At 35.9% G+C, this 12,541-nt stretch overlaps 3 protein-coding genes across 3 annotated transcripts; 2 read left to right on the forward strand and 1 right to left on the reverse strand.

The window, feature by feature from the left end:
• The first annotated feature begins 256 nt into the window (after positions 1-256).
• LOC149588169 (speckle-type POZ protein-like) lies at positions 257-2,126 on the forward strand. Its single transcript, XM_089862990.1, has one exon. It carries the CDS (start codon positions 464-466, stop codon positions 1,496-1,498), a length of 1,035 nt encoding a protein of 344 aa, XP_089719116.1. The 5' UTR covers positions 257-463; the 3' UTR covers positions 1,499-2,126.
• Positions 1,944-8,098, forward strand: LOC149588170 (uncharacterized). The gene is made up of 2 exons (XM_089862881.1): positions 1,944-2,517; positions 7,499-8,098. Exons 1-2 carry the CDS (start codon positions 1,944-1,946, stop codon positions 8,095-8,097), a joined length of 1,173 nt encoding a protein of 390 aa, XP_089719007.1. The 3' UTR covers position 8,098.
• A 1,576-nt stretch (positions 8,099-9,674) lies between these two features.
• Positions 9,675-12,192, reverse strand: LOC149588171 (peroxidase-like). The gene is made up of 8 exons (XM_089863046.1): positions 11,942-12,192; positions 11,588-11,710; positions 11,313-11,530; positions 10,996-11,253; positions 10,731-10,930; positions 10,488-10,672; positions 10,335-10,425; positions 9,675-9,841 (listed from the first exon to the last, which is right to left on the reverse strand). The coding sequence occupies exons 1-8, from the start codon at positions 12,156-12,158 to the stop codon at positions 9,739-9,741; spliced, it is 1,395 nt and encodes a 464-aa protein (XP_089719172.1). The 5' UTR covers positions 12,159-12,192; the 3' UTR covers positions 9,675-9,738.
• Positions 12,193-12,541: the final 349 nt, after the last annotated feature.

The raw sequence follows: 12,541 nt of genomic DNA on the forward strand, positions 1-12,541 counted from the left end.
GAAGACATCTGGCTGGTAATGGAAAACATATCGATATTATTTGCTTAAGGTTGTGTCACGTGTTAGATAGTATGGGTGCGTTGTGAACAAAGCAAAATTATTCAATAAAAATAAGCGTCATTTAAACCTTAAATCACAGTTTAATCAAAATCAACCAGATCTAAACAATCTAATTTAGATTTAAAAGATGCAACAAAATATAAATGATCTAACTAAACTATCAAAATATATTTAAACATGATTTATTCATTTCTAAGCGTAATTAAATCGTGTCGTTAAAGTGATTTGCCCCTCGTTTGAGAGTAAGCTGATAAAGCCATTAAAAATTGTACCTAAATAACATTGAAAAGATAAAGCTGTAAGCACCTAAACCAAAAGTAAAACTAAACTATATCGTTCAATAACTATGCCTTGTAACTTTTGTAGTAGCATTCATAATTTGTTTTTTAACTGGTAGAGTGAGATGGCTAGTAACAACGCTGAAGTGTTGAAGACGACTTTGAGAATACCCAAGGATTATATAACGCCTAGTTATGTTTATTCCCTGGCTCGCCCAGTGCGCTACTTTGAAATGGATTGGCACCTTAAAATCCGATTCGAACGATATGTAATAGTTTACAATAATAGTCATTACGGAACAAGTTATGCGCAGCAGCAAGAAGACCCGAATACCTTTATGACATTAGTAAAGGAAACCGGAGAGTTGGATTCCACAAAATCTGAACAACACCGAGCATCAACAACAATTGCAAAAATTGATATACTTAACTCGAATGAAATACCAATTTTTACCTTTATTGGACAATGGGGATATTTGAAACAACAAACATTTGAAAAATTCTGCAACTGGACCGAAATTTCACGGCAACATACTGACCTATTCAGTAACGATAATACTTTGAACATGGTTTTGAGTGTTGGACACCTTCAATGCCTAGCACAACCGTATACGGATAAGTCTCTCGTGCTCTCGTTAAAAACCATGTTTGAAAAAGGGATTTTAACGGACGCAGTTATTAAGACTGAAACCAAGACGTTTCCCTGTCACAAGGCTGTATTGGCCGCAGCCTCGGATGTCTTTAAGACCATGTTCGAGATTGACATGAAGGAAAGTGCGGACAATGCCGTTCACTTAGAAGAAGTTTTCGAAGCTGATACCATTCAGGATCTCTTGCACTACATCTACACCATGCAAGTGCCTCCCAATATCGAGAGTACGTGTTCGACTTTGTTTGTCGCCGCTGATTACTTCCAACTGCCTGTGTTAAAAGAGTTTTGCGAAAAAAAATTATGTGAAGTGATAGAGGTTGAAAACGCCGCGAGTATTCTTCAATTGGGCCAGAACCACAAATCGGATGAATTGAAAAAAACTGCCGTCAAGTTCATAGTCACTAACTATGAAGAAGTAATGGCAACTTCTGGTTGGAATGACATTTCGCCTGATATGGCTAAGCACTTGTTGGCAACCTTTTTGGTAACCGTAGCTCAAAAAAAATAATTACGTTTTATTATTATTTTTAATTTTTAATTTATCATGCGATTTAATAATTTTTCACGAACTTAAAATTAACGTAAGGTTGTTTACGATTGTAATTAGGGAATTGATGATTAGAGTTAATACATTTTTACAATTTGCACATTATGTAAGTTTATGGTACGCCGTGTTAAATCTCAAAAGTAAGAGATTTAAGTAAGAGATGGGTAGCGGCGTTCAAATGGACAAGTACTATATACACAGGATGAAATATTTCCCACGGTGGTATATTTAAGCTTTATTTGGCACGTAAAGTGTTGTTGTTAAAAATTTTCGTGAGATAAAAGCCATATGCCGATTTCAATATAAATATTTTAGTCCATAGATTCGCGATAGATATTTAGTCGCCAAGTTTAAGGACGATGTTTGTCATAAACGAAGTTAGTGGAGTTATTATTCTATTGTGAAAATGGAAGACTTTCGTGAATTACGGCCTATAGTTTACTCTTTTCACTTGATGGGTTTTTTGAGTGATTACACGAAATCTAACAGTCGTTTGACGAGAAAAGTTAGCGGTTTGCAATCGAGGAAGTTCTCGTGTAAAACAGTTTTGATACTCTTATTAATGCACGTGTATTTCGTTCACATGGTATTGGGAACGGTGTTATACGCTATGAAGAAACGTAAATTCATTATTATTTTTGATAATTTAACCGATTTGGTTCATTGTTTCGTGTCGATATGCACTTACGACTATTTCATGCTTAATGAAAGGAAAATATTTGATTCCGCTTTGAAAATTGTTCGACTCGAAACTACGGAGAATAATGAAGAAAAACGTGAAGCCGATCACCGTGAAAAGAGGTTTTGCGTTTTCATGACTGTACTAGCTTGGGTGTACTTCATCTTGCGCGGTTGTACAAGTTTCATCGAAAATTTCTTTAACATTGATATTGTTAAGGAAGTTGAGAAGTATTTTTATGACTGGGATATTCTACGACAATATTCATGGGCTGCCTACGTTTGTTGGATTATCGATTTAGGTTTGTATTTTATAAGCGTGGCTTTGTATAGAATACTTCCAGGCTCAGCTTATTTTGCAAAAGTACGGTATTCCAAAGAATGTATCTATAGTTTACGCCATCTGTAGATAGTCCCGGGTGAAACACGTTAAATAATCCAATGCAATGGTACCTAACAGTTTATCGAAATTTTTTATATCATTACCGTTTTTCCATATCGTATATACTGCATATAGCAGTCAGGAAGTTGCTTCTTGGGCCGCCATTTTAAAAGATGGTGGAGCCCCTAGTGGAAAAAATGATTGGAAACCAATTGGGAAAACGCAGTTCAGAAACCAATTGGGAACCAATAGGAAACCAATAGTGTTTTCGTCACATTTCCGATAGGATATACCAATTACTGACCGATAAGATTGACCAATTACCGACCGATAAGATTGACCAATTACCGACCGATAAGATTGACCAATTACCGACCGATAAGATTGACCAATTACCGACCGATAAGATCGACCAATTACCGACCGATAAGATTTACCAATTACCGACCCATTAGAATGACCAATTACCGACCCATAAGACTGACCAATTACCGACCCATAAGACTGACCAATTACCGACCCATTAGAATGACCAATTACCGACCCATTAGAATGACCAATTACCGACCCATAAGACTGACCAATTACCGACCCATAAGACTGACCAATTACCGACCCATAAGACTGACCAATTACCGACCCATAAGACTGACCAATTACCGACCCATAAGACTGACCAATTACCGACCCATAGGCTCACACAGAACATATGAAAATTAATTAATAATATGGCGAACAAACTAATTACTAGGCATGTGCGAGTACTCGAAAAGGTTCGAGTACTCGATCGAGCTTCGAGCCGAGTACTCGGCTCGAAGCTCGATAAGCGATTTTTGAAAAGCTCGATACGTTTTCGAGCCTTGACCCAAAGCTCGATTAAAGCTCGATAGCCAAAATTGAGTTCCCAACCATCTCTCAAAAACCCTGGATGCGCGAAATACTACTTTTTCGATCTGCGCAGGGGTTTATGTAAGCTTAATTCTTATTGGCTTTTGAAATGGTGTGACACAGAACCAGGTCCGATAAATAAGACGACTTTTGATTGGCTCTTATAGTTTGAGTTTGAGTTATTCGTAGCATGAACCATCAATATAGAAAGTTCATGCTCTGTTCGTAGCATGCATGATAAACATGATGCCAGACAAAGAAATTATTTCATCATCCTACGTTAGCCGCGTTGTTGGAGGAAATTGGCGCCATTTTTCCCGCCGAAAACAAGTATCAAATAATCAAACAGTCTTTAGTTTTTTAAAAACTTAAGGCTGTTTGATACTTGTTTTTATTTACTTTCGTGATACTGTCTTAGCAAACTTAGCTTAAGGTTAATGCCAATTAGTTCCTTCTGAAACAAGCTAGAATAATCAAAAGTCGTCTTATCTAAAAAGAAGAACATTCTTAAGGCTCGAAATCCGATTTTTCACTAACTTGAAAGCTCGATAAGGCTCGAAACCCAATTTTTGACTAAACCTTAAAGCTCGAGAGCTCGATAAGAAAATCAAAGCTCGGCTCGAAGCTCGATAAGAAAAATTTTCAAGGCTCAAGCTCGGCTCGAAACTGAAAATTCAGGGCTCGCACACCCCTACTAATTACCACAGGCTCCACAATACTAATAAAACCTTCACAATTGAAATATTTTATTTTAAAAAGGAATTTTTTTTTTTTTTTGGTTTTTTCAATTTGGCGCGGCAATAATTTTTTTTCGCAAATCGGAAATTTTTTGGGTCAGGGCGTGGTTCACTGCCTTAGCCGCCATCTCCTGGGCAGACTGATCTTTCCCCTTTTTCTTGGCGTAGTAGCGAACACTACCTGCAATAATAACAGTTACTATTGTATGATTGATACAAATTTTTAAGCTTTCATTTTTTTAAACTTACTCTTAATAGCCGAAACCTTTTGTGGAGTAAGAGATGGCCTCGCTTCTAACGCCTTAGTTGCCTCGCTTCTAACGCCTTAGTTTTTTTTGAACCTATTTGACGATGTTCCTGTCAAGCTTCTATAATGAAACTCCCCGTTAGATTTATTTGGAACACTTAGGATTGTGCAAAAGAGTTCAATTCATTTACACCTTATAACACTTTGTACATTCTGACATTTCAATATGAATTTGTGAGAAACTGAGAATGACACAAAAGCCTCCCAAAAAAAGCACACACACACCCACACCCACACTTGAAACATTAACATTAAAAATATGGCACAAGCAAAATGGTTTCAATCCACTTTTTTAATCTACAGAGTTTTTGAAAAACTATATGTTAAAGGGAGGGTAAGCGCGTTATGTAGGGGTGGAGCCTTTAATAAGCTTCTCTCTTGCATTTTGATGGAAGATAAAATTCAGAGAGAAGCTTACTATTTTTGACTTGTATATGGATTTAAAAAACAAGTAATTTGATCTAAACAGATCCATGATAATTATGATGTGGAACTCATAATTTTTCCAAAGACCTATTCGCTTTTAAGAATTTAAGAGAAAAAATATCATACTTTTACTGCGCATCTCCTCGTCATCACTAGACATATCATCTGGTAACAATTTAAGAGTTAATTTATTAGAAATTGAGACTATATAGGGAAGTCTACTCTTGTGTGTTAGAAGAAACTTACCGTAATTTACTCTCACTAACCCACCATCTCTCATCATCCCTTGGGGCTCATGATCTCTTATGCCTTTGACTATCTTTTTTTTTTTTTTTTTTTTTGCTCCATTTATTTGACGAGCTAGAACCCTATCAGAAGGTCATACAGCTCCATAGGGAAAAAAAAAAAAAGAAAATATACAGAAATATACAAAAATACAAAATAGAAATGCAAATTTACAGGTTAAGGTACAGTTTTAGTTTATGTTTAAATTCTGGGACTGACGTGACTGAGACCACGTCCTCGGGTAGAGCATCTCTTGAGGTTCATTATCACTAATCATCGTTTTACGTTCATCACTAATCATCGTCAATATAACTTATCAAAAATGTCTCGTTCATTTATAATGAATACGTTTCTAAAGGATATCCACCACTTTTCTAAAGGTAAAAACTACTTTTATGTCGTTTTAGAGATTCTACAAATTCAAACTCTGAAAACAAGGGCCAAGGCTTAGCGAGTAGCAGTACTTTAGAAGCTTCAAAAACGTGATAAAGTTGTTCTTACCATTAGAAAATTGCTGAATATCCTTTAGAAACCTATTTGGAGCAAGATTTAATCGGATTTCATGAATTAGTTCCAATAATAACGCTGAAATTGAGTCGAGTTGAGTTTATCGAGCGTTGTAGCGGGCTAAACCTTGACCAGAGAAACGAGCATGGCCATGGAGGAAGGATACGAGCTATGGGCTCTATAGGAGAGCCTGGAGGGGCCAACTAATAGGCGCGCGAGAAGCCAAAAAGGGTCACGGTGGCGCCGCCAGACGGCGAGTAAAGTAACTAAAGTTTTAATAAAAATTCAAAACCATGTCAAGAACAACAAATCGAAACATGTGGTTAATAATTGATTGCATCGCTCCTAACTCCAAAAATAATAAAGGAAATGCTAGAGATTTGTCTTTTTTCCGATTTCCCAAAAATACCTGTTTTTTCACACGTTATAGAGCCATAATTTGTTTGAACTTTAGTTACTTTACTCGCCGTCTGGCGGCGCCACCGTGACCCTTTTTGGCTTCTCGCGCGCCTACTAGTTGGCCTCTCCTATAGAGTCCAATAGAGTTCCCTGTTGGAAACCAATTGGAAATGAAAAGAGTTCCCTGTTGGAAACCAATTGGAAATGAAAAGGACTTTAATTTGAAAACATGACCAATACATGTCCAATAGAGTTCCCTATTGGAAACCTATTGGGAATTAAAAGGAACTTAATTTGAAAACATGACCAATACATGTCCAATAGAGTTCCCTATTGGAAACCTATTGGGAATTAAAAGGAACTTAATTTGAAAACATGACCAATACATGTCCAATAGAGTTCCCTATTGGAAACCTATTGGGAATTAAAAGGAACTTAATTTGAAAACATGCCCAATACATGTCCAATAGAGTTCCCTATTGGAAACCTATTGGGAATTAAAAGGAACTTAATTTGAAAACATGACCAATACATGTCCAATAGAGTTCCCTATTGGAAACCTATTGGGAATTAAAAGGACCTTAATTTGCAAAAATGACCAATACATGTCCAATAGAGTTCCCTATTGGAAACCTATTGGATATGTAATGGTCTTGAAATGGCAAGAAACCCCAATTCATTCCCAATAGAATTTCCAATCGGATGGTTATCGGAATGAAATGGACTTCTATTGGCAGATCATTTCCTATAGGTCGCCAATAGAAATCTTCAAACACCAATAGGATCGAATTTGTCACCGATTGGTTTCCAATCATTTTTTCCACTAGGGAGCATTGAAACCCAATAGTCATAATGCCAATCTATAAGTTAACAAAAGGAATACATAGATTTCTTCTACTTGGAATCTTTAAGCGACAATAGACACCATAATTATATTTGACTGAATTAGGTAAGGGTAACGGCTTATAACATTGTTAAACCGTCATCTCCTCCTTCTTCACCTTTCATTGGTTATTCACATATATAAGACCACCCACGACCCTACGTTTACTCGTTCAGAACACGCGGAGAGAACATGTTTCGGGTACGGCACACATAGGTCGCTAGCTACCTCAATGCCACGTGACCTCTAAGTTCAAGCCTCCCCTTTAATTCAAGCAGAAAGGCCCAGAAAATAGCGTGTTAAAGATTCCAAGTATAAAAATTCATTCCTAGTTACAGGCAACCAGTGGTTTCACACTTTCCAATTGCTGCTAAAAATATTTAAAAAAATCACAGATAATGCCCAATGCTGATTCTGGAAGCATTTTAAACTCCTAAATACTCAGCTAAGACATTCCTTCAAAATATAGGTTTGTTCAACTGCATTTGCAACATTTCCGTATTGGAATTCGGATTCGTCATGTGCTCTGCCCAGGTTTTGGGTCGGAAATTAAAGGTTTTCCAAAACAGCGCCCGCAATACTCGTTACCCAGTTTCAGATTTGTGCGTAATTCATTCTTGCATATTCGAAGCGACTTATTACTTCGATAAAACGGTTTCCATTTTATATACAATGTGGTTACTGGACTGGATGACCACTTTCTTTACGGAGATACCTAAGATTATCCTAACCATATTCGACGATAATTCTTTCAGTAGTTATTTACTGAAGTTTCAAATCCCAGTCAAACTAATTTATTCCTTGGTGATTTCCATTTTTATGGCTCGTATCAGCTCCCTTAAAAATGAGGTGATAAAATCGTCGCATTACCGAATTTCCAGTGAAAAGAATAAGGACTCTGATATTAGAAGCAATATTGAAAGTACATATTTCTTGTCAAAAATGGCCACTGCAAATTTGCATTTGACTATTTGTAATTGCGTGGTTATTACCAAGGCTGTTATTTTAAATTTGTATCTCTTCATAGTAATTTTCGTCATGTTTGAAATTCAAAAACTGGCTAAATAAATTGGTGGTAATAATTAGTGAAAATATGAACTTAAACGTAACAAAGTGAATTTAGACAAATTTTTTATTGTTCGATAATAATCGCGAGTATTTAGTTAATTATTTCATTTAAGTTCAAAGAAAGAATGTATGTTGTTTTAGAAAACCTGAAATATTTACTACTATATGTTATTTTTTAAGGAAAAGATCCAAGAACGGTATTATTCTAAATATAAAAGGAAAATTATTAAAAAATAAATTATTTATTGTTTCAATTAATTAGCCTTTATAAAAGAAGATAAAAAAATTGCAATACCTTCTTTAAAATCCTGTCATGGTGTCAGTTGAGTAACATATTCAAAGCTAAGCTCGCGTTTATTATTGGTATTGTAACTCTAGATCGAAAATGTTTTCATTGATAGAATTTTGATTGATCTGTATTAATTTTTCAAAGATACTTTTTACATTCTTATTTGATCTGAGAGCAAGACGGTCTCGAATAAAAGTAGCAACGTGATCAAACTAACAAAGTTCTATTTACAATTCGGACGTTTTCTATTTTGCAAGCTTATATTTGACACATTTTATTTAATTTTTCTAGAAAATTTAAGTTGCGGTTGGTCTAGGGGCTTGGGATTATTACTATACTTAAAGTTGTTTTGATCAACAAGAGTTCGGACATTAGAGAAAGTTCGATAAGCAAGCCATGTATTGATAAAGTTTGATAAAAGTAGTTCAAGTATATACACAATATTCTAGATATATAGGTAATGAAGCTACAATAACTATTTAACTCCAACATTGGATAATAAGGAGGGTAGCACGGCCCCGCATGGTATCGAACTAGCTATGGTCGAATTTTTTTGGGTGAGGGAATCACGGATGGGTTAGAATCGCAACCCCTTTTCTTCTCCTCTCTATTTTTCCTTCATGGTATTCAATCCGAAAAAAACAAGTAAAAAATTAAAACCAAAAATTAATAAATATATACAGAAAACTTCAAAAACATTTTATTTTTTAAAGGTTGTGACTAATACCTGTAAAAAATCACGAGAAAAATGACTAATCTTAATTTTTAATGCATGGATTCTCTCATTATTGAAGGTTAACGATGCATCGAAGAAGTTAAAGAGATTCGCTGATCTTTTTGTCATAATCGAGTCTAAAATGTTTATAAAGCGCGAGGTATGAGAGTTGGAAATTTTATACTTAGTACGGTCAGCGATGAACTAACTCTGTTATGACGTGGACCTTCATTACAACGTAGATAATGTAAGCTATTTAACAATTATTATTATTTTTATTGCTAAGAAAGAAACACTCCAGACAGTCAGACAAAGTACTGTTTCTTATTATAATATTAATTTTAAGATTAATCTTTCTATATGTTCATCTAATATTGTTTTGCTTACATAACACTTTTTACGTAACTTGATAGTCAGTTCTTTATTTTCTGCCCTCCGAGGATTCAAGTAAAGGTAGCTATTATGAACTATAAAAATTTATAAAAGGTTTTGGCTCGCAATCAGAAAGTTTTGTAGAAACTAACATTCGCATATCTTGGGTCTGTATAGACAGTTCAAATCAATTATAGTCCATTATCATATAAGACTTTTAATAATAAACACAAGCTACATTGATCTCCGCTGATTTAAATTTCTCTTATTTATACGTTATTGAACTTTCTTGTTGAGAAGGGATAAATTTGGAGACGTCAATATCGCTCTCGGTTATTAGTTTCGAACATGGTCTCTTCTTGCTTGTCCTGCAATTTATATGTTAATGGTTAAACCTTAATTACTTGAAACAAGTTGACCTTGGTTATGTTTAAACTTGTAAAAGGTGAAAGAAAGGTTTTTTTTTCTCACAAGTCTAAGCTATGTTCACATTTTCACGGGAAACGGTTCTGAAGTGGTTCGACCAATAAATTTTTATTACCAGTATCAACAGCCTGGATTCACACTCTAAAACGTTTCTATTAACATTGGCTGCTAATGCTGTAGCTGTCTCACTACAAGTGAAAGTATCCTTAAGACTACACTATATTTTAGGTGAAAACTAGAAACTAGCTTCCAAACCCATATAAAGTCGGTTCGCGAAGCTACTTCAAGAAACCGCGTTTGTAATTAGTTTCTTGATTATTAATTTTGGCTACCCTTAACATTCGAAGAGATTTGAATTCTTTTTGAAGCGGTTTCTCCATCCACTGTACGTGTGAACATGGCTTAATTATTTCGTAATAGGTCTTCAAAACTTACGAGTAAAATCCATTTTCGGGCGCTTCCTGCAGCTTAGTGTTCCTACATACCATTCCACTGATGGTTGTTTTTCTAATCTCTGCTAATTGTTCTGGAAAACCAATTCAGATAATTAAAGTATACCATTTTACAAATATAAGCGAATCCAGTTACCATCTGTGAATGAAAATGGTTGCCCAGCTCTTTCGTACCAATACCGATCACCGAATTTTAGCTTCCTAAACTCTTCTTCTATGATACACTTGTAAGTCTCGCCGAACATAATACCCTTGCAATTGGGTACTTTATACTCTGCCATAGATGCAAGATGTAGATCCAAATTTTCGACGCTATCATCCCTACAGTTAAGAATACAATAAGTTCATGTATTTTAATTAAGACACTACTTCAGTTTACCCATAGTATGTTTTAAAGTCTTCTATGATGTCTTTAGGCATTAATGTAGACAAACCATCGAGGTCTTTGGGTACCAGTAAATTATAATGTCTTCTAACAGCAGCGTATGACGGTACGCCATGCAACCTCCCTCTTTCTACATCAATAGCGGCCAAATCACCGAAAGGCAGATTATTAGAGAACTTAAACTGTTTCACCATCTAAATATAGAAAACGTAATTAAGTTGGAAAGGGGTAAAAAAGGAGTTAAAATTCTAAAACTAGCCTGGTCGTTATAATATTGGTCAGTTAGTTTTGCCCGATCGTTAAACATAGCTTCCATCTCCTTTTCAATGACGTCAGGACCAGCGGTGATGTATGGTATGACGCTGTATAGTTGTCCGAACGGTACTTGATCCGGAACGTCTCCCAAACTTCCATTGTTTTTCGGTTGTGTGTGTCCAAACCTGAACGCACCCGTTATGAATTCTTTCGTGATTGTGGCATCTATGCTGGAATCGTATTGGTAATTTTCACTTGGAACCTGTGTTGTAAAAGATGATTTGAATATTTGTAATATATATTGATGTGTTGTTGACTTACCTTCAAGTCCTGTTTCATGCATTCACCAAGAATACTGGGTAAATACTCGTTGTAGACAATATGTTGCATAAAAGCAATGTTAAGTCTTCGAGCTTCCTCAAACATTGTGTCTTCATCCTCGTAATGGTCTTTTAGTTTGTCGACTAGTCTGTTATGCTCTCGGACAAACAGCGTATTAATTGCTTGTAAGAACGGTGCGATATTGCCTTGTCCTTCAGCTACAAGCCAAAATTAATAATTCTATTTAATATTCTTCAAGTCTTAGGACTTAATACCTGACAGTATGCAAGGTCCTGTGTCATTTCTATTTGGTTGTATGCAAGGTGTTGCTGTGTCATTCTCATTTGCGGTTGCGGCTAGTGGTAAAAGATTGTCCTTTGTGATTGCGAACTTGGCCGCTAGTTAACGAGCAAATATTTTGATTAGAAGTCCTCCAAGTGTCAAAATTCCGAGGAACAGATTACTAACGACGCACTAGTCCGCTAATTAAATTCTAGTTAATTAACTCATGGCTTAAGGTTTAAATGACTATTATCCTGATTAAATTACTTTACTCTGTTAATTGCACACCTTAACTAAAAGTGACCTGTCCCTCGTTACGTGTAAGGGAGACTTTAATAATATCTTACTTCCCTTTTCCCTGATGTTCATATTCCTCTCTTTGTTAATGGCATACACGTTGGACAAATCGATGTAGGAAGTCATGAAGTTCAAGTGTTGAAGCTGACCTGCTGGACACGTTGAGCAACCGCAATTTTTAACGTCACTTCGGTCACAGTAACGTCCATAGTTAAACGTAAATTGAAGACATTTTTCATCGTTCTGATTTCCACCAGTGTTCATCATCTTAGTTAGAGGACACTGTAAGGTGCCTGTCGGAAATGTTGAACTTAGCCCAATGAACTTCGTTTGATGATAGGCCCTAATGATACTAACAATCAACTGCACTATTGTCTGAAGGGAAAGACAAGGCCATATCGTGAGCTAGAAACATTCCATAAAAGACGTGAAGCTCATCGATACCGTTGGGGTCATCTGGCTTATCGGACTGGTACATTACGTTCAAACTTAGGACTCTCGCTAAGGGCAGGCTTTTATTAGCAATCATGCTAGCCCTGGGACACTCTTTACCTATTTTGAATCAGAGGTGTATAAACAAAATTGAAGATGAAATTGTGTAAGTTTTAAATATGTATAACCATCTGCGTAAACTTGGGTTATTGAAGTAC

The sequence above is a fragment of the Phalangium opilio genome, unplaced genomic scaffold (genome assembly GCF_054372755.1).
Source record: "Phalangium opilio isolate 3A_F unplaced genomic scaffold, DU_Popi_V2 ptg000662l_1, whole genome shotgun sequence".
NCBI lineage: Eukaryota > Metazoa > Arthropoda > Arachnida > Opiliones > Phalangiidae > Phalangium > Phalangium opilio.

Bases quoted from the DNA above. Each gene is read 5' to 3' on its own strand.
- LOC149588171 (XM_089863046.1), bottom strand. From the start codon at position 12,158: ATGATGAACACTGGTGGAAATCAGAACGATGAAAAATGTCTTCAATTT. The intron at 11,711-11,941 runs GTAAGATATTAT...CTCGTTAACTAG, and splicing joins GAACATCAGGGAAAAGGGAA to CGGCCAAGTTCGCAATCACA. The intron at 9,842-10,334 runs GTAAGTTTTGAA...TATAAATTGCAG, and splicing joins CCCGAAAATGGATTTTACTC to GACAAGCAAGAAGAGACCAT.
- LOC149588169 (XM_089862990.1), top strand. From the start codon at position 464: ATGGCTAGTAACAACGCTGAAGTGTTGAAGACGACTTTGAGAATACCC.
- LOC149588170 (XM_089862881.1), top strand. From the start codon at position 1,944: ATGGAAGACTTTCGTGAATTACGGCCTATAGTTTACTCTTTTCACTTG. The intron at 2,518-7,498 runs GTTTGTATTTTA...TTCAAAATATAG, and splicing joins TTGTTGGATTATCGATTTAG to GTTTGTTCAACTGCATTTGC.